The sequence below is a fragment of the Pteronotus mesoamericanus genome, unplaced genomic scaffold (genome assembly GCF_021234165.1).
Source record: "Pteronotus mesoamericanus isolate MK-2021 breed Mesoamerican mustached bat unplaced genomic scaffold, CSHL_Meso_final contig_56, whole genome shotgun sequence".
Lineage (NCBI taxonomy): Eukaryota > Metazoa > Chordata > Mammalia > Chiroptera > Mormoopidae > Pteronotus > Pteronotus mesoamericanus.
The window spans coordinates 16,740,792-16,761,851 of NW_026555201.1; the positions used below are offsets into that span (position 1 = coordinate 16,740,792).

Below are 21,060 nucleotides of genomic sequence, written 5' to 3' on the forward strand. Positions count from 1 at the left end.
GTAAATTGCTACCAGTTTTTTATTTTTCTTCAGGTGTCTTTTAGCCCTACAGAAGTCAGAATCAAAAGTTTAAAAAATTATTTTCCTGGTTGTAGGAGAGAATAAAAATCATAAAAGAAAATTTAGAAAGAAGGAAATGTTACTGGTCTAGTAAGTGTGTGTCTTGACTTCACCCCACTGAATATAGAGCACAGAGAAGTTGAGAACTGTAATTCAGTGCAAAAATTAAATAGAAAAGATTTAGAAATATTAAATGGTTAAATCTTATGTATTGGTTTACTTCATTGGTTATTCAGAATGTTGCACATACCCAGAATACTATACTTGCTCATGTTCAAATTTAACCAGTTCTGTTGTATTTTAATGGAATCCGAGCCAACAGTCTTTCAAAAAATCACTTAATAAACTATATGCATTATGGGTGTTATGAATCTTTCTTAATTAAGACTTATGTCTGTTTTCTTCTGCTAGTGTGGGTTTATGATTATTACTGTGTACTTTAATATTGGCTGTAGCATTTTCATAAGGAACTAATATGTTGAAAGGTTCTGTACTACGCAGAATTTACTTTGTGAAATTTTTATTTCCCAGTCCTTGAAAATTTTCAGATTGGTAGTCTTCTAGATTTATGACTCAAATTAATTTTGAAATTTTCCAAACAAATTGAATGGCTATAGAGTAATTTTTTTAAAAAATAGCCTTTTTCTGCTAATAAAATGCCCTTCCGTTTGGATTATTAAATATCAGTGGCCAGGAGAGCATGAATTCTTCTAAGGATTTCATTCTTTCTAGATTACTTGTTATGCCTTATTCTTTTATTCATATTTACATTTGTGTGTGTGTGTGTGTGTGTGTGTAAGAGAGAGAGAGAGAGAGAGAGAGAGGGCAGAATCATGGAAATCTGAATGGATGATATTAGAGCTAAATATGCTCAATTTTTCAGTTTGTATATTAAAAAAATAAAACTGTATCCCAGTGCTACATTATATTGAGGAAGCTGACTATGCATAGCAAATTTTGTATTTTAAGTAGGAAATTGGACACAGCATATAAGCTTTGCATGTAATTTTCAATGAAACTAGTGTTTAATTGAATTTTTATATAAAAAGTTTCTTCAAGGTTATTGACATTTCTAGAACTATTCAAGTGGATTTACATTTTATCAGAGTTGTCCTATTGTTCTTTATACACCTTATATGGTAGATGGGTAACAAGTCCTCTGCATGAATGAGTATAAGAAAAGGTAATACCTGTGAATCATAGAATAATAACATCCCTGAGTTCCTGTCTTTAGGACATTAAAGTTTATTTGGCATGTAATGAAGATTTTAAAAGTAAAGTGTTAGAGCTGGAGGTAATGCTAGAATAATAGAAAAATTGGTCTGAGAAAATGAGAGTTAATTTGATGAAGGGATAAGAGTATTGTATGGAACTGAGGATGAATTTCAGTTACTAATTTGTCACTAATTTCTAGTCTTGTATGTTTTCTGTTTTGAGACTGTGTACCAAGGGGTAGATCTATTTGAACATGATTTTTCTCTAAAGAGGACGGACCTCAGAAAAGGTAAAACTTAATAATTTCAATAATGAGCATTCTTCAAAGAGTATAAAAACAGTAGAGAAATATTGAAATGTTTTCTGTACTTTTTCTCAATTCTTATCTCTGTGTGATTTTCTTTTTAATTAGGAAATCAAACCCCAAAGCCATTATAACCATGGATATGGTGAACCTCTTGGACGGAAAACTCATATTGATGATTACAGCACATGGGACATAGTCAAGGCTACACAGTAAGTTTCTGTTGTAGTTGTTTTCTTCTTTGACACTTTGACATCTATATTTTAAGTTAAATATGAACACTTTTTTTTGTTTTTATTGATATTCTGTAGTTGGCAAGACATTGTTTTCATACTTTGGTTATTTAGACATGATTTCCTTTAGTTCTTTCTACAGATTTTTAAAAGCTGCTTTAAAATCTTTATCTAGTAACTCCAATGTCTGGGATTCTTCAAGGACACTTTCTATTTCTTGTTGTCATCCCTCCTCCCGCCCCCTCCGCCCCATGTATGAGTTATACTTTCTTCGCTCTTTGGAGGTCTTGTAATTTTTTTGTTCATAACTGGACTAGTCAAATAATGAATGTAACGTGACAGTTCTGGATATTAGGTTCTTCCAGGGTTTGTTGTTGTTTGTGAAATGTCTAAACTATTCTGTAAAGTTCGTATCTTTGTCTTTGTGGTCACTGAATTTTCTACTCGGTTAGTTAGTAGTCAGCTAATGATTGGACAGACTTCTTAAATTCTTAGAATTAGTAAGTTTTGATCTCTGTTGAGGGATTCTTTGTGCATGTTGGGACACTCAACACCCAGCCAGGCAGCTGACAACTCTGACTTAGCCTTGACTTTCTGCTTGTACAGAACCTTGAGGTTGATCAGAGGTGAGAACTTAGGGCCACCGCAACTTTGTTGAATACATGCACACAACCTATGCATGTGTGTGGCCTTCTAGATTCCCAAGAATAGGTCCAGACTTTCTAAAGCCCCTGTGGATAGCCAGTTCCTTAGGTTTTGCTTTTAAGCTTTTTGATACATCTGTTGTTTGTCTCAACTGTTATCCATCCTCTCAAGTGAGGTCAAAATGTTTGACATACAACCCCAGAGAGAAGCTTTTAATGAGTTTGAGTTAGATCTAATAGTTAAGTCTCTTAAGTAGACTTCCAGAGAACAACCAGACAGGTCAAATAATGACTCCTCTTTGGTGATGAAGCTTTGAAAGAACTCAGTCCCTCTTCTGCTCGCTTCAGTACCACTACCAGTAACATGGCATACATATTTTTCAAGGCTGCTAAGCAGCAGAGGATGGGACCATGACATATTAAAATGCTACCAGTTTCTCTGTTCTTCCTGAAATTCAGTTGTTTTCTTCTTGACTAAATGTTTCTTGGATTGCTGAAAGCCGTTTGTTAATTGCCAGAGTTCTGGAAAAGTTGTCTCTGACGGTTTTTGCCAGATTTTTAATTACTTTTGTGGACAGAAAAGCTTTCAGAGATCCTTAGTCTACTGATGTCACCCTACCTTTTTGCATGTTATTTATCAATAATCAAAGCACATTGTGCCAATTGTATTTAAAAAACAAATTATATTACTCTACATTCATTCTTCCTTTTGAGACTCCTTCTTTTAGTGTCACCTTTCTCTCCTTTGTCTTTAATCTCTCTTGCTCTACATAATGCATCATTTCAATCAGCAAATATATTCATATATCTTTTAAGGAAAAAAAATACCTTTCTTTATCCCTCACTCTTCTAACTGTCCTGTTTCTTAAGGAGTGTCTAAGTATGCTGTCTATAATTTCTATTTTTAAAAACATTTATTTAAATTTTGAAACAGTTCTACAGAGAAGAAAAACTGTCAGGTTAAGCAGATGTTAACATTTTGCTGTGATTGTGACAGGTTCTTCAGTGTGTTCTTTTCACTATCTCCCCCAAGGGAACCTCTCTTGGAACATTCTTGTACATTTCTACAAATATATATAAATAAAATATGCTATTGTATGATTAAAATTTATATAAATTGTATTCTCCACTGCATATCCTTTTGCAGCTTGCTTTTATTTAAAAAACAAACAAACAAACCTATATGGCTTTTGTGATTAATCGTTGTTAATAAAGACCTGGTTTATTTGTTTCACTGCTTTGTAATACAGTAGTCCCCCCTTATCCACGGCTTTGCTTTCTGTGGTTTCTGTTACCTGCAGTCAGTCACGGTCCAAAGATGTTAAAATGGAAAATTCCAGAAATAAACAATTTATAAGTTTAAGTTGTATGCTCTTCTGAGCAGTGTGATGACATCTTGTACAGTGTGATGAAATCTCATGCTGTCTCATTTTGTGCCACCTGAGACAGGAATCATTCCTTTGTCCAGCATATTCGTGCAGTGTAAGCTACCTGCCCTGTTAGTCTCTTTGTTGCCATCTTGGTTATCAGATCAACTGTGGAGGTATTGCAGTGCTCTTTTTCAAGTAACCATTATTTTAGTTAATGATGGCTCCAGAGCACAAGAGTAGCGATGCTGGCAATTCAGGTATATCTAAATGAAGCCTTAAAGTACTTTCTTTAACTAAAAAAGTGAAAGTCCTTGATTTAAGTTATTTTATCCTTTCATCACAAGAAGGGTGAGTACAGTACAATAAGATATTTTGAGAGCACGAGAGACCACATTCACATAACTTTTATCTTAGTATATTGTTATGATTGTTTTTATTTACTTTGCATTTCATTATTTATTTAGATGTTTAAGCTCTCGCACTAGATTTTTTACACGCTGGTGAACACTGACAAATTATTTCTCCCACGAAACTATAACCACACATTCGCAGACAGTATAAATATATGGTTGAACTAACATTAATACACATCACTGTCTTATCAATTGCATAATAAAACAAATTATCAAGTATCCAAATATTAAGTTACACAGGCCAAAAGACAAAATATTAGATGTCCCTTTAGTTCATTAGCAGAAACCCACCCCCTTTTTTTTTTTTTTTTTTTTGCGAGATGGTTGGAAGGGAAAAGAAATCACACTTCAAACAAAAAGAGGTTGGTAAACACCTTCAGAACGTATGAAAACAAATACAAAAATTTCAGAATTTTTATGATTAAGAATTGTTTTAGCTACAACAAAGCATCTTTACCTTTACCTTGAAAAAAATATTTACTAAAGAACATATTCTATTTGTTTCTCATAAGACAAAGGCAACATTTTACTAAAAATCCTTAATAGCCCTTCCCATTCTTTCCTCAGGCCCTCCTTATATGTTGCACCTGAAGTGCAAGCGTTAAAATTAACTGTAAGGCTTTTTGTTTGGAGCCATTAAAGACATGTGATTCTGTACAATGTAGATTTTCAAAATGGAGGCTTTCCCTAACAGCACAAAATGAGATTTATAACAAGACATTAAATAATTACTAAGACTTAGTATAAAAATCAAAAAGTTGAGCAACCCTGATGTATATACTTACATGAATATGGGAGAGGTAAACATAAAGTGCGCAGGTAAATAACCGTACAGGTCCTACTTTCTCTGTTTGAAATGACTGAAGGGATAAACCACATTAGGTCCAGGGTGTTCATAGTTCCTGGTATTTTAGTTTTGTATGATACTAAAAATATACAAGTATCGTGCTGGACATTTTGGCACCTTTTCTTTCTAAATCTCGTATATATTGATAAGATTCTGGCATGGGAATAAATTTAAAGATATAACTCAATGCTGCATGATTTCAGGAAAAGTCAGTTGGTACAAATGATAAGCACATTCTAAAGCAGAACAGTGAGAATCTTGCTAGGTGTCAGAATAGGTTGATCGAAACCCAAACACAGAGGCTGCAATTCTTTTAAGCTTGTGGCCTGGTAAAACTGATTTTAATACTCTAATGGAAGCTTCATTAAATTTATTCACCAAGCCAATATGTTGGCAAATGTGCATGGCAAATGAGGCCCTATTTCAAGTTCCACTTCCAAGACATTGTTATCAGGTACCCATTTTATTGAATATCACAGTTGTTTCTGTGACCATTGGATTCTTTGAAGCGCAGCTGCATTTTAGGAGGATACTTCTCCAAATACAAAAGCTGCTTGCTGTTAAAAGCTCCACGCCGCTTTTGTCTTATGAACTGTACTGCATCTCATATTTCATTCCACCTTTAATTAACGCAAGGGTCACAAGCACCGGAGCTCTCCCGGGGCCTCTAACCCAATCAACAGCAATACAACAACCAGGTTCTCATGAAACTTAATTTTTATAAGACTTAATTAGTCATCAGCAATCTGGTTGGGTGGTAGTGCACTATCATCAAAAGGCCGATCCAGAACATGGATGCCTTCTTTCTCCACAAGAGTAGTGTCATAAGTTGCTTCACATACTCTTACTATTGTGGTAACTCCATACTTAAGTTCCTCTATAAATTGTTAAGGTCGCATTGGTTGGATTATGTGTAATAGGAAATCTCATGTTCTCATATGTGACTTCCACAGGAGCTGGGTGGTCCATTCGAGCCATGTTAATTTAGTTAAAAAACACTCAATGGGGTTAGGAAAGAATTTTAAAATTGAATACAGAAATGATGCAAAGAAACTGAGTCTACTTCAATATACTCCATGTGAAATTCTCAGTGCTTTGAGTATGAAGTTGGCAATAATGGGAAAGGAAATGAACGTCCTAACAAGAAGCAGCAGTTCTTCAATCCAGTAATACTGAGACATTAGAGAGGAAGTGCACTGAAGCTTACCCTATCCAGGTCAGAACTCTTGTAAAATGCTCTGCAGAGTTCAATTCCACACTGCTGTGTCCAGGTTAAGCCACCTTTATGGGGGCTTCTTGGTGGAGTAGGAATGAATTTCTGCAGTTCACCTGTCTGCATAGCAGTTGTGCTCTGCCTGGCAGTAATGTCCACTGCCCTCCAGAAACTCCATAAATGTGTGGCCAAGAACACCACAGACCTGAGGAATGAGTTTACACTTTGAAGACTGTGGCCTAGTCACACAGCCGGTCCTGAGGTGGTGGTGGCACAGACGGTAGATGTGGCGGCAGCTGCAGGATTGGGGGCGGCAGTGGTTATGGGGGTGTGGCGAAGGCTTTGCAGTTTTTATTCTTTATTACTTACTGTTACTAATCTTTTACTATGCCTAACTTGTAAATTTCACTTTATTATAGGTTCATATGTGTAGGAAAAAACATAGTATATATATAGGGTTCAGAACTTTTTAGAGTTTCCAGCATCCACTAGAGATCTGGGAATGTGTCTTCTGGGATTAAAGGAGGACTGCCATATTGTATCTCTCCTTACTAAGGGACACTTAAAACTGCCTCTGCTTTTTCATTATTACAAATATTGTGTCAGTGTATGTCCTTCCACCTCTTTCCTCTGCATGTAAACAAGCGTTTTTCTGAAAAAGACAATTCAAGTGGAATTTCTGGCTTGTTGAGGATGTTCTTTTTCAACACCAGCAGTTATTGCCAAATTGATTTCCAAAGTGGCTGTGTCCATTTATACTTTGTAGGAATAAAGTTCTTCTTTCATTACATTCTTGTTAAATTCTAGTTTTGTCACATTTAATTGTTCATTTGGTAGTTGTGAAATGGTTTTCTCTCTTTTAATGGGCCTTTCCCTGGTTACAGATGGTGTTGAATGTATTTCTTAAGTATATTGACCATTTGAGTTTCTTCCTGCGTGAATTGCCATTTTAAATTTTTTATCCATTTTGAGTTCTTGTGTCTTTTCGTAATTAGTGAAAGTTCTTTATGTATTTTTGATGGAATCTTCTATGAACTTGGTGGGATCTGTGTCCCTTTAAAGCCTTCTGAGAGTCCTATCAGCAGCTCTCCCCGCCCCTCCTCACCCCCTTGCCCCAGGTCCTGTAGCTCACGAATCAGTACTCCTCTGGTGTGTCCAAACTGGGTGGTGGTTGTTGGTTGGTTGGTTGGTTTGTTTTTTGCTGAAACTTTTCTGGAAACCCTAACTTCCACAAAGTCTCTCTCATTCATGAGTGAGTTAGTTTAAGACAGTGTTTTCCAGAGTTTTCCTGCGCTCTCAGACCACAGTGGAGAGGGGCTAGAGTCAGTTCATGGACCATTGCAGGGGCCATAGCTGGAACTGGGGTGTCCATTCCTATGATTCAACACATGGATGAGTGAGACTTCTCCCAGCTCTCTCAGCTTATGGTGCTGGATCCCCCAGCTCCCACAGAAGCACTTCTGTCTGTGGATAGATGAAAAATTATTGTGGGAGGGGGGACAAAATGGTGGATGTCTTCTTCTGCCATGAGGCTGATCACACTCTCAGGTCCATCTCTAAATATTCTTTTATTACATTTGTTTAATCTTGTGTAGTACCATGTTGTTTTAATCATTTCTTAGTCTTCAGAAGTATCTCAACTATTCTTGGCCTTTTATTCTCACAAATGAATTTTAGGGCTCTACTTGGGAATTTCATGAGAATTCATTTAGGATTTAAATTAGAATTTCATTACATTTGTAGATCAGTTTGGAGGAAAATTGGTATATATATTTCATGTATACATTAAAGATGTACTTTAATGTCTTTCATTAATCTTATTTACAGTAAAAGTGGTATAATTAAATGTGCTTCCTTATTATTTTATATGGCTTACTATTTTATGTTAAAATAATATGGAAATCTGATCCTAAATTGATTTTATTTAGATACTTTGTTGTAATGGTTTTTTTTTACCTTCCTTAAGAATATATGGTTGACCTCATACTACTCACAGTTAAGAAAGTATGGTTGATAGCATACTACTCAGTTATTTGCCATTATTATTGCCCTGCCCCCTACTAAAAGCCAGCAATTTGGAACACTTGCCTTTTTTGTTAAAGGGAGAATGCATACTCACTTTTAATTGTTAGAAAAATAACCAGTGATTCTTTGTATGGTTAAAAAAATTTTCATTGTCACTTATCTCAGTCAAAGTGTGAGGTAGATTCTGCTTTCTAAGGTAGTATGCCTGGTTCGCTTAACTGGGTATATGAAAACAATTTTCTGAAAAAGAACAAGGAACTGAAGAATGTGCCACTGTCATCTCCTGTGATTTGTGAAACTCTCTCCCCTTAGGCTGATTACTTTGTGCATGTGAGTGTGTGTACACGTGCAGTACAGAGCTGTTGAGGGCAGCAATGTGAGGCTGTACTAAATATTAGTAAAGCTTAATTTCTGTGTTAGCTAAGATGTGAATATAGGTAGAAATTTAATATATGTTTTGAATATCCCATTAATGTGCCACTCCTACTCCAGCCTTACCCTGTGGTGTGCTTTCCCCGTTTTGGAGACACTCTGATTAAGGAAATTACAAATACAGTCAAAGTTCATTTAAGTTTGTTTTTGTGTCTCATATTTCCAAGGACACAGTATTTTGTTTACAATAAAGTTGATGATTCTTGAGGGTTGATGATGGATTCTTGTACTGTTCTCTCTACTTTTACTTACGTTTGACAGTTTTCCTAATAAAACATTTAAAAATATTTATGCTGCCTCACAGTGACCAAATGCAGAAAGGTGGGAAAGGATCAAGCTCTTTGTATGTTCCTTGTTCGTTACTAAATATGAACATCTTTCCTAGAACTCTCCCAGTAGACTTTTTCCTGTGTTCCCTTGGCTTGAAGCCATTAAGATGCTTTCCCCCACCCACCCCACTTCCCACCCCCACACATCCTTTTTAAATTTGCCTTCAAAAATACCAAAGCTAAATTTGTAAAACATTTTTTCTTGATCTTCATAAATCATTGGTATGCTCTTTGTTACTGCTTTTTTATGTCTAATATTTTTTTAAAGGGTTTTTTGTTTTGTTTTGTTTTTTAAATTCTAGTGAGAGGAAAAGGGAGGGAGAAAGAGAGGGAGAGAAACATCAATGTGAGAAAAGGTTGCCTCTTGCATGCATCCCATCTGGGGACTAAACTCACAACCCAGGCATATGCCCTGATCAGGACTCTAACTGACAACCTTTCCATTTGCAAGATGCTGCCCAACCAACTAAGCCACATAGGCCAGGGATCTTTAATATTTTTAAACATAATTGTATATACTTTTATAAGCTGCCTCAAGTGTTTGTGGAATAAGATAAGTAGTGATATAAGTAAAAACAAGCAACTGATAGATGTTTGATTTCTGGTATCCTTTTTTCTTCCACCTAATAAGATAATTGCATTCTTATAGATGAGACAAAACTATAAAATGGATTAGTAAAAACTGTTGGAATATTGGTATATTAAAAGTAACATTTTATGTTGAAAAGTTCATTTTAATTTTCAGGTATCAAAATGGAGCATTATTTCCTCCCAGAAATGTTATTTTTAGCTTTAAATTTCTTGTCAAATAGTAATAATTATCTCTGTTTTTTTTTTTTTCAAGATATGGAATATATGAACGTTGCCGAGAATTGGTGGAAGCGGGTTACGATGTGCGGCAACCAGACAAAGAAAATGTTACACTCCTCCACTGGGCTGCTATCAATAATAGAATAGATTTAGTCAAGTATGTGTTTTCTGTATTTTTAAGTAATTAGTTATTATTATAAAATTATTAGAAATTATTATAAAAGTTAATAATTTCTAAAAACCACAGCTTTGAAAATGTAGATTCTATGTATCTTTTCTCCTGAAAAAAATTGTTTTTAATACATATTGAATGATCCAGATACTGTGCTGAGTGCTTTTCCATGTATATTTTCCTTAATTTCAATTCTTGAAATAACCTTATATGAAAAATAATAATTACTGCTGTCCTACTGATGTGGAGACTAAAGCATAAAGAGGTTAAATATGCTACTGATGACATACAGCTAATAAATTTTGGAGTCAGGACGTTAACTCCAGCAGTCTAACTTGCAGCTCACATTCTAAATATGAATTCTATGGGGAAAAGCTAGAAAAGGAAAGAGAAGGATTAAAAAGATAATAAGTAATAATAATCTGATTTAACTATTCATACTTGCCTAAGTGATGAATACATACTAAGTATAAATAATTTTTATTACTGTTAATGTGCTGATTTAGTATTAGTAAGGTAGTTGGATAAGTCAGATGATAGAAATCTTTCTTAGTAAATCTGGTTTATTAGTCTTATAATTTGGACATAAGATCTTTGGATACAGGCATAAATCTGAAATGAACTGCTTGCAAATGTGCAGTTATGTACTGTACACAAAGTCTACAGGCAGGTAGGACATTAATGTCAGGTAAAAGAATTTGTTTACTGTTACAGTTCTGAAGATTAAGCAAGTAATATCTAAAGCATTGAATTCCATGAATCACTTTCTTCTAGAGAGTATATTTTTATTTTATTTGTTTCTTTTTTTCCCTTCATTTATCTCTAACCTTCCCTCTGTTTTTATTTAATCTTCATTAGTAAAGGAAATTTTCACATGGTATAAAAATCTAGGTTAGCAACTTTCTTGGTTTTATTTATTGGGTTTTAAAAAAAATTTCCACTGTTTTCTGGCTTCTGTTACTTTTGAGGAATCAGTCTTAAGTATTGCATTGTGCTTCTGAAGGCTCCCTCCCCTCCCCCCGCCGCCCGGCTGTTTTAAGATTTTCTCTTTGTTTCTGGTTTTCTGCAGTTTCATGACGATGTAGCTAGGTGTGGATTTCTCTTTATTTATCCTGAATGAGATTGCAAGAAATTCTTGATTCTGTGGTTTGGTGTTTTCATCCATTCTGGAAAAATCTCAGCCATATTTCTTCATTTATTGGCCCACTCTCTCTTTACTCTCCTTCTGGAACTCCAGTTAAACATATATTTGACCTCTTCATTGAATACTGTCTCTTATCCCCTCTTCTGTGTTCTATCCTTTTGTCCCTGCTCATTCTGTAAACTTACATATTACAGTTTATTTATTCTCCGTGAATGTATAATCTGCTGTTAAATCTATTTGTTGTGTTTCTAATTTTATTTATTTTCAGTTCCAGAAATTTTGTTTTTCTTAAACATGCATTAAATTATTTGTTCCTGAAATTTTTAATCTTGTTTTATATTGTTGGACATAGTAAATATAGTTATTTTATAATCTGTGTCTGAGAACATAGAACATGTGGAGTCTGTGTGGGTCCATATCTGTTATGTTGTTCCTTTGTGTGTGTGATTATCTTTGAGTATGTAGTAGACATTGTGTTTGAAAAATTATTTGTTGAATAAGTTGAGGTCTACGATGAGATTTCCATTTGTTTCTGCTAGGACCAACTTTAACTTAATTTTAAGGCTTTAGATTTTCTGGATCACTTAGGTGGCTGAAAACCATGCTAGAGCCAGTTTTACTTCTGGTTCTTAATTTCCCCTGCAGTGCAGCTTTTTGGGGCCCACCTTTGTCTCCTCTAGGGCAGCAGGTCCCCAAGTGGTTTTCTAACTTCTCTAGCTTTTAACCCTTTCCTGAATCTTGGCCTAGTCTATGCTTTTACTCTTGTTAGGCTCTGTTTTATAGGAAATATCCCATATTTCATTGAGCTTTTTCAGTTTTCTTTAATGGGAGGTTGGCTCAGATTAGCTAGCTTCCTCCAGCCTTTGTAGTTTTTCATTTAATGTATTTTAATCAAAATAGTACATAGATGACTTGAAAAATCAAGTAATACTTAAAGGTTTACAATGGGAAACAGCAATCCCTCCCACCCCCTACTCTCTCGGTCCTGTATCTCAAAAGTAACTTTTTTCAATACTTTAGCTATTTCTTTCAGTATTTACTCTTGTATTTTATATATTTGTATTGCTACTTTTATCTAGAACACTTTTTTATAGAAATGATAGCAAACACTATTCTGCTTTTCATTTAATTTATATATCTTTGAGATTTTTCAGATTACTACACATAGAGCTAAATTATTCTTTTTAAAAAGCTGTATAATATCCAATTATATGGATTTAATTCATTTAATAGTTTCCCTACAGATTGATGCTGGTGTTTTTACTATTACAGCAGTGCTGTAATAGTAAAAAACTTGTTCACATATCATTTTGCTTATGTTCATAGCTCCCTGTAGATGTTTTAGGAGTAAGAAAGATGAATTTTGTATTTTAATAAGTACTGCCAACTTCTATGCTGTTGTTTTTTGGTTTATCAGTTATTATATTTTGACTTCCTATTTTGGGATAGCTAGGTGTTCCAGATCACCTCATAACTAATGCTTTTCATTGCATCCTCTATTAGTTTCAGTTAAATCACTATGCAAAGTTTAAATTGTTAGTATGTAAATTCTCATGGCCAACCCCGGAAGTGTTCAATGATTATTTATTCTTTCCTGTAGAATTCTAATTTTTGCCTGAAGTAACAGTTGCTTCATTTTTTAAATTTGTTTAATTTTCTATATATTGTAACTAATTCTTACCATAATCTTAGAACTGTAAAACCCCTATGTATGCAAACAATATCCGGTAATTTATCAGTTCACCCTGGATTTCCCCATCCTCCTGTTCCAGCCCTGACTGTTTGCTTTTTAGAGCTACCATGTAACAGTTGTCTTGAGACTTTCCCTTGACATCAGCCTGGGAAATCCCTTTGCTCCAGTGTTGGTCTCAGTTTCCTGGATCTCAGATTTTTATCTCTATTGGTTTGCTACCTGGTTTCTGTAGAGCACATTTTCTGATAGTTTGCTGAGAGGAGTGCAAGGGAGATAAATGTTGGGAAGTTACAGTATCTTCTGCCTTCATACCTTATTGGTTGTTTGAACATAGACTGCTAGATTAAAAGTAGTTTTCTCAGAATTTTAAAGCATTTCTTTGTTATTTTCTTGCTTCAGGTATTATTGTTGAGATGTATTTGATTTCATTTTATTGATCAAAAAAGTCACATCTGTCTTGTATTTAAAAATATATAAGTAAGTTTGAGGTGAGAAATACAGACAACAAGTCTTGATGCTGCATGCCTTACAAATTGTTCCCAAGCACTTATGGATTAGTGAGGTTACAAAATAAAGTCAGTGAGTTAAAAATCATAGTATTTGTATATATTATATTTTCAGATGGGTAAGCTTAATTTCTTAACAGTACATAGTCTAGCAAGTTACTTTCCTAAAACAAACATAGGGTGAGTAAATGTAGTTTTCAATAACTACTGGTATTCATAACCTCAAGATTAATATTTACTGTTGGGTCTGGAATTACACCCTACTTAAAAGCTACAACGTATTACTATTTCATGGATGCTGGCAGAAGATACATCACTTAGGTAGAGACAAAGGTCTTGATTATTCATAACATAGCAGATAGCATGAACATAATATTTGCATAGGACCCTCTTGCTCGTTGGGTCCTCTGAGAGTAGCTTGCTGTGGCCCACATGGGTGCAGCACACACAGTCGGTTTGTGTTGCAGCTTGAGGAATTCTGTCCTTTCATAGTAAGTGGTAAGCAAGGCTGCTCTTTGTCCCAGGGAAGATGCTACCTTATCTCAAGGTTGCTTGATACAAACATAACTGAGGAATGGCCTGTGTAAAGAGTGGGTAAGGCCTTGCATTTTTTATATACTCAGCAAGACATATGGGAGCACAAGAGGCCCATGGACAAGTGTTTCTTCTGATAGTTAGGTTTCATCAGGATGCATTAAAGGAACTTTCTGCAAGCAAAGTAGTTGGGTCACTTTCATGACAAGATATAAAGTTAATGTACTTTGGAAAGGAGGTTATCTTCAGCATGGATTATATTCCATTATATTAGGTTTACATTCCTAATGTTTTTAATTTAAAGTCTTTCAACTGTTTCTCAGCTTTTACCCTAATGTAATAAAATAAAAAAGATGAGCTCAACCTCTTCAGCAGTCTAGTGTTATCTTAAGATTCATTAGCAACAGCTAATAATGCATGTAGTCTCTAATTTCAGTTTGATTTCAAGTCAAGATTTTATTAAAGAATATGGGCTTTATTAAAAAAATTGAGCTTATCATTTGCTGGTCACACATTGTGTGTGTGTGGGGCTTATTTTTCTGGAAATATAAGGTTTTTTCTTTATCTCCAACTTCATGAAAGTTTATCATGCATTAATAGGTTTCTATTTATTATTTAAAAATCCATTTTATGGCCATTAGTTGCCACTTTTAGCCTGGAAACTTGTCTCTTTAGTTTAAGAAAGTATTCTTGCATTGCATCGTCAAGAGTGTGTCATTTTTATTTTCTGGTTTTTTTTTTTTTTTTTTTTTCTTTTTCTTTCAGGAGCTCTTATTTGCCAGATACTGTAACCAGCCAAATATCAACTCTTTTCTTTAGCTTTATTCCAGCCACCTTTTATCTCCCAAAATAACAGTTGTACTTTGGAGAGATTTCTTTAATTTATCTTTTAATTCTTCTGTTTAATTTTAATTTTATCTAACACATTTTTAATTTTCAAGCATTCTTTTCTTGATCTCTGTTTACCCCCTTTTTAAAAAAGTATTTTGTTCTTATATCATGGGTATATTCTCTTATTTTTGGAGGTTATTAATTATAACTTGTTTTTTAAGCTTTTCTTCTCTGTATATTATCTGTTTATTTTGGGCTTCCTCTTTTATTTTGGTCTTCATCCATATTTGAAGTTTTACTCAACTGTATATGGTCCTGTTTGGCCATATTTAGGATAGGCATAAAAAAACTGAGTGGAAGTTGTGGGACTTAGAGAGTTTACAGTAGGAACCTCCCAAATGTCTGTTTCTGGAGATTTTTCTTCTGGGGTTGTTCATTTTTTCGAAGAGAAGAATCTTCTAATCTGTGGAGTGGGAGGGAGGGAGCATCTGGCTGCCAGCTGACCTGAGCAAGGAAATGGCTGGGGATTCTTGTGGGGATTCTTGTTGTTCAGCATGTGAACTTCCATTGAGTTGTTACATTTTTAGTAAAATGTTTTATGGTTCTCTGTTTTCATTCCCTGAGTCTCAAACTTCTGGGGTGAAGGTAAACCAAAAATACCTTTTGGCAAAGGCTGATGGTTGAGTGTTAAAAATCAATAGGAGCCTGAGTCTGAAGCCTAAGTCACCATCATAAAGTAAAGTTTAGGGACATAAGAATGAACCTGAAATTTAAAAGAAGAGTTTGAATTACTCCTACAATAATATTAGAAGTTCAAATAGTCACATTTTAAGATTTAACAGTATTTAACAGTATAGTGTGCAGTGTACTGTTACATCAGTGAATACTTTTCTGGCACTGTCAGCTGCTTGATTGCTTCCATATCACTGAAATGCCTATTTTTGATGTTAAATACTCACTTTCAGTGGGAATATAGGTTAGAAAGCAGTTTTTCAGCAACATATATTGACTTTCAACCAGTGTTTCTATTTACAGTCCAGCTCCTCATTACTTTTCTTCAGAGGCAACAATCGAGTTTAATCCCTTCGCTTTTCTAGGTTTTATAACATATTCTGGTTTGCTTCTCATTGTTGTCCTTCTCCAGAGATATTTGAGTTTTAGCTATTAGCTTTTCATTTTTTAAATACTTTGATATCCCTTGTTAATTGATGGTACCTTCTCAAAACCTGGGGATCACTAGTACCTGCAATAGCATTGCTTGATAACAGCTTTCCCCTAGTATTGCATGGAAGCTTGAATTTAAAAATAGGAATCATATGATCTTCTCAGGAGTATAGTTTTGAGCTAGAGTCTTAAAGCTATAAAGAATAATATAAAAATACAGTACTTTTCTTCCAGGAATTTATAATGATAAGGTAATAGAAGTGATTCTTTTTCAGCGTGGGGGAAAAAAATTCCCCTGTCTTTGTGGAAAAAGTTATATTTTAGAACCATGTCAGATATCACTAATTGTCATAGCTATAGCAAATATTTGGAATGTGAGTAAAAATAACTCTCAGGAACAAATATTGACTCTAGAGAAGGTAATCAAATTGGTATTTTAAAAAATTCCAGTTGGAATTTTTCAGAAAATATCTTCTATCAGAGCTGTTCTCTGGCTAGGCTATACTTTTCTTTGGACTCAAAATACAGTTTTCAACTATTATGTATTTGGCTGTGTACAATGTGCATGTTTTTTGCCCAAATTTTTGAGGGAATATAGGGATGCGCATAATATATGGGTAGTACCTGAAGTACCTAGTATCTATTCTTGTGTTTTTTAATTATTTGTTACATAGAATTTCTTGTACCATAATATGTCAAAAAATCAAATGCTAAAAATCCTTTATAATACAAAAAACAAGTATCTAAACATAAATAAATTAAAAATTGAATTAAAGAATTAAAATGAAAGATATTTTTCCTGAAAGTTTGGGTCAAGAATGTGGGTGCACATTATACGTGGGAGAGCATTATACATGGCAAAATATAGTATATAATGTCTACCAAGTACCTTCAGAAACAATTTAGGACTAGTTAAATGCCTGTGTTCATATTACAAACATTCTGTATTTTTGTTCAAAATTTACAAAATTTAAAACTGATATTTTTGACTGAAAGTATTTTAGTGTGGAAATAGTTTAAGTTACTTCAAACTATTTTACATGACAGTGGAGTTGGGCTTTCCATTGCATAATGCTTTATAAGCATCAATTTAATAAATAATAAAGCAGAAAATTTCTGAGTCAAGCATGTATGAGTATATTAAATGTTTACAACTATGTGTATTAAAGAGTGATTGCATTAAACTTAGAACAGTTTAAGAGCCTCAGTAATATACATACATCACCAAGCATTTGACATTAAAATGCCTTGAAATCTATTATATCCAAGAATCACTATATTGATTATTCCCAAAGCAAGCATTATAAGAAACCACTAGGTCCTGTTCATTTTACAGAATATGAAGGTGTTATGACATATATATATTGAACAATGAGGTTGCTCTCTTTTTAAAGCAATACAGTTTTAAGGGCATAACAAACTGTCATAAAGAACCTTTATGTTATATCTTATAGTTTATACAATTCTTTCATGTATATTGTTTGATTTAATCTAAAGTAATCTTGTGAGGTAGGTAAAGCTTAATAAATTGAGACGAAGTTTCTAGCATGTTCTACAATGCTTCTAATTCCAAGATTTTGCCTGCTGCTACCTGAATCACATCTTTGTGGTTCTCTGACTCCTTGATTTCTTTTGGGGGCGGGAGGGGGCTTGATTTCTTATATGATTGTTATTTGGTATTGCTATTCTTTTTGATAACTTAAAATTTTTTTTTCTTTTACTTCTAGAACAAAAGAAAGTGATGTGTCTGACATAAAATTCTAAATATATTTTTAATAAATATATTATTAATTTATCAAAGGATAAATTATCATGAGAACTAAAATGGAAAACTTTTATTTTTCACATGATTTCTTAAAATTGAAAGTAAACGTTTCTAAATTATTTAAAAATTTGTATTACAGATACTACATTTCGAAAGGTGCTATTGTGGATCAGCTTGGAGGAGACCTAAATTCAACTCCATTGCATTGGGCCACAAGGTCTACATTTGTTTCTGGATTTTTTTTCTCCTTTTGTTTCATTATTAGTTTATGATAAAGCAACTTTTTTTAATGATATGCTAAAATGAATAGGAGAACTTATTATGCCAACAGTATATTAAGATCAGTATTATACTAATGTATTGCTGTGCAGTGTTACCTGCATTAGTTTAGTGTCCAGAATGTCCTTGGGAAATTAATCGTGCTTATATTAAATCCAGTTAGTTATATGATTGGGTTAAACTTTAGATTTGTAAATGTAATACTTTTGCAGCCTATGTATTTTTACAATTAAACAAGTTGCCCTGCTTGTGAGATTATTAAGGTCATATTGGAATAGAATTAATTGAATATAGAATAAAGAACCGTGTACTCTAAATGTGTCTTGACATATGCCCAATATAAAATAACTGAAAAAGATATTTGTGTTATCTCTTTCACCATTACCTTATTTAAAAAAAAAAATCTTTACAGAGGGATACTATTTGAAATACCTATATATCTAAGTGTTTATTCTTTTATGTTTTAGACAAGGCCATCTATCTATGGTTGTGCAACTAATGAAATATGGTGCAGATCCTTCATTAATTGATGGAGAAGGATGTAGCTGTATTCATCTGGCTGCTCAGTTTGGACATACCTCAATTGTTGCTTATCTCATTGCAAAAGGACAGGTAAAAAATCACAATGGTGTGGATTTTAATAGGATATTCTTCATGGGTTAAGTGCCTGATATCATTGGTGTTACAAGTGTAACAACCTACTGATACTTAAATACTACTTTCTGATGGATGAGAGAATAAGTAAATATATAGTTAGTTCAGTATTCAGCTATGTAATATTTAATGTAGTTAGGATAAAAATAAGAAAGGCAATCATGAACCACATGATAGTTTGTTAAGTTGGGCTTTTTTATTTCTGAGAGTGATAGAGATGAATCCCAGAAAGTAAGGGAGAAATTTTAGGTATTTTAAAAAATATATCATCTGAATTCATTTAAACTTTTTTGAAGATATTACTGGCTATTTTCTATATTAAGTACCTCTTGAGGAGAATAAATTCTTTTAAGATCAGTTTTCCAGTTCTGCTAAATAAAATAATGTTGCTTTATACATGTCAGAAAACTTCTCGTAAGTGACTTAAGTGGTTCTTCTGATTTTTCTCCTGAATGTGCATTGACTATAATAATGTTAAATATTACAAGTGTATATGTACCATGGTTTTATAATAAATGCATTTTGTTAAAAGTAGTGTCATTCAGTTTTACTTTCATGTGTTTCTCTGGTTTTACTTAAAAATTAGTTTATAGCTAAGGATCTCATCATAAGAGTAAGACAAATTACTTTAATTCATTACAATTAACATATATTTGTTATTTTAATTTAAAATTTTATGCTGATTTATGCTCTGGCTGGGTGGCTCAGTTGGTTGGAACAACATCCAGTAAACTGAAAGTTTGTGGATTTGATTTGCTAGTCAGAACACATACCTAGGTTGCTGGTTCTATCCCCAACGGGGATGCCTATGGTGGACAACCAGGTGATGATCCTCTCTCGCATTGATGTTGCGCCCCGCCCCCTCTCCCCCCAAGTGGCATAGCAATGGAAAACAAATGTCCTCTGGTGAGGATAAAAAAATGTATTTTGTTAAATTTATCCTGATTTAGAATTGAGTAGTATTTGTTTTAAGAATCCCATATTTGTTTTTGGCAGTGTCAAACATTGACAGTTATTTGTTGTGCATTATAGCTTAGGAAAAAGAGGCGTAGACTGGTTAAGTTAATTGCTGGAAGGGGAAGTTTATTATCTATTACTGTGTTAATAAACTACCCCAAAATCTATGGTGTAAGAACACCACCAACCATTTATTATATTTCACAATCCTGTGGTTTGACTGGTTTTGACTTGGTGGTTCCTCTAATTTTTATAATGGCTGGGGGCTACAGTCACTTGGGGGTTCAGCTGAGCTAGAGGATAGTTCACTTAAACACACTTAGCACCTGGCTAAAAGGCTGGGCTCAGCTGGAATGCTGAGACAGCTTGGCCTCTGTCTTTTTCTCCATGCAGTCTCCTCTTCTCCGCGATACCCCTCCATGTGGTCTCTCCAGCAGGGGAGGTGGACTTACATCATGGCTCTGGGGTCCCAACAGAACGGAAGCAGAAGCTGTTCTGCCTTTTTTAAATCTTAGGTCTTGAACAAGCTTAGTAACATTTCTCCATTATTTCGGTTAAAGTGAGTAACAGAGCTAGACCATGTTCACTCGGGGAACACAAGGTCTTGAATACTGGGAGGTGAGGTTTATTGGGGACCATCTTTGGAAACTAACTACCACAGGAGATTATCCTTGTTCTGTCACAGTTTCTTCTAGACTGGTGGTGCATGACAGTATCTTTAGTGGCTTTCTGTATGTGTTGCAGGTATAGATTTGCCACACTTTCTTTTCTTTCAGTTTTTAACTGGGTAAGAAAAGTGGTATAAGTAGTATAAGTTTTGGAGTCTCCATGGTCTTTTTTGTTACCTTACTGATCTTGGAGCCTGGATGATTTCAGTAATCTTTTTAACTATGGCGTAGGATGTAGGCTATAAAATTCTTAAAGGGCAGAGGTTTCTACCAGTTACAGTACTTTTGTACAGTAAATCTATGATGGTGATAATAAATGTCTGACAAATATTTTTCACAAGTAATCTTTTTCTGCTTACAAAAACAACACATGCTTAATGTAAAATATTCAAACATAATAGGAGAGCAGGAGTTAGAAAATGAAATCTCACCTCTCCCTTTATCTCCTCCCCCCAGTGAGGTCACTTCCTTTAACAGTTTAGCATGTATTTTTTCAGCATTTTTTCCATGTATACTCTAATATATTATAAAGCACACCCTTGTAATGTGCATTACATCGTACTTCGGGGTCCAAAGTTCTTACCTGGCCTATAGAACTCTGTATGATCTAGTCCTGGATACCTCTCGAGCTTATGTTCTGTCATCTCCCTTTCACTTACTCTGCTTTAACCAACCCTGTCTGCTGTTCCTTGAACAATTTTGATACGCTACTGTCTTAGGGCCTTTGTGCTTGCTCTTTCTTCTGCTTGGTAAATCGTTTCCTCAGATACTCACATAGTTCTCTCCCTCTCTTTCTCT

At 34.2% G+C, this 21,060-nt stretch overlaps 1 protein-coding gene and 1 pseudogene across 1 annotated transcript in view; one reads left to right on the forward strand and one right to left on the reverse strand.

Moving 5' to 3' along the window:
* ZDHHC17 (zinc finger DHHC-type palmitoyltransferase 17) overlaps nucleotides 1-21,060 on the forward strand; it is a 92,328-nt gene that overhangs the window by 25,274 nt on the left and 45,994 nt on the right. Inside the window, exons 2-5 of the mRNA XM_054580141.1 lie at nucleotides 1,688-1,791; nucleotides 9,930-10,052; nucleotides 17,844-17,921; nucleotides 18,451-18,595. Coding sequence (XP_054436116.1) covers nucleotides 1,688-1,791; nucleotides 9,930-10,052; nucleotides 17,844-17,921; nucleotides 18,451-18,595 — 450 coding nt within the window. The remainder of the gene's footprint in view (nucleotides 1-1,687; nucleotides 1,792-9,929; nucleotides 10,053-17,843; nucleotides 17,922-18,450; nucleotides 18,596-21,060) is intronic.
* On the reverse strand, nucleotides 5,550-6,080 carry LOC129075905 (protein tyrosine phosphatase type IVA 1-like; annotated as a pseudogene).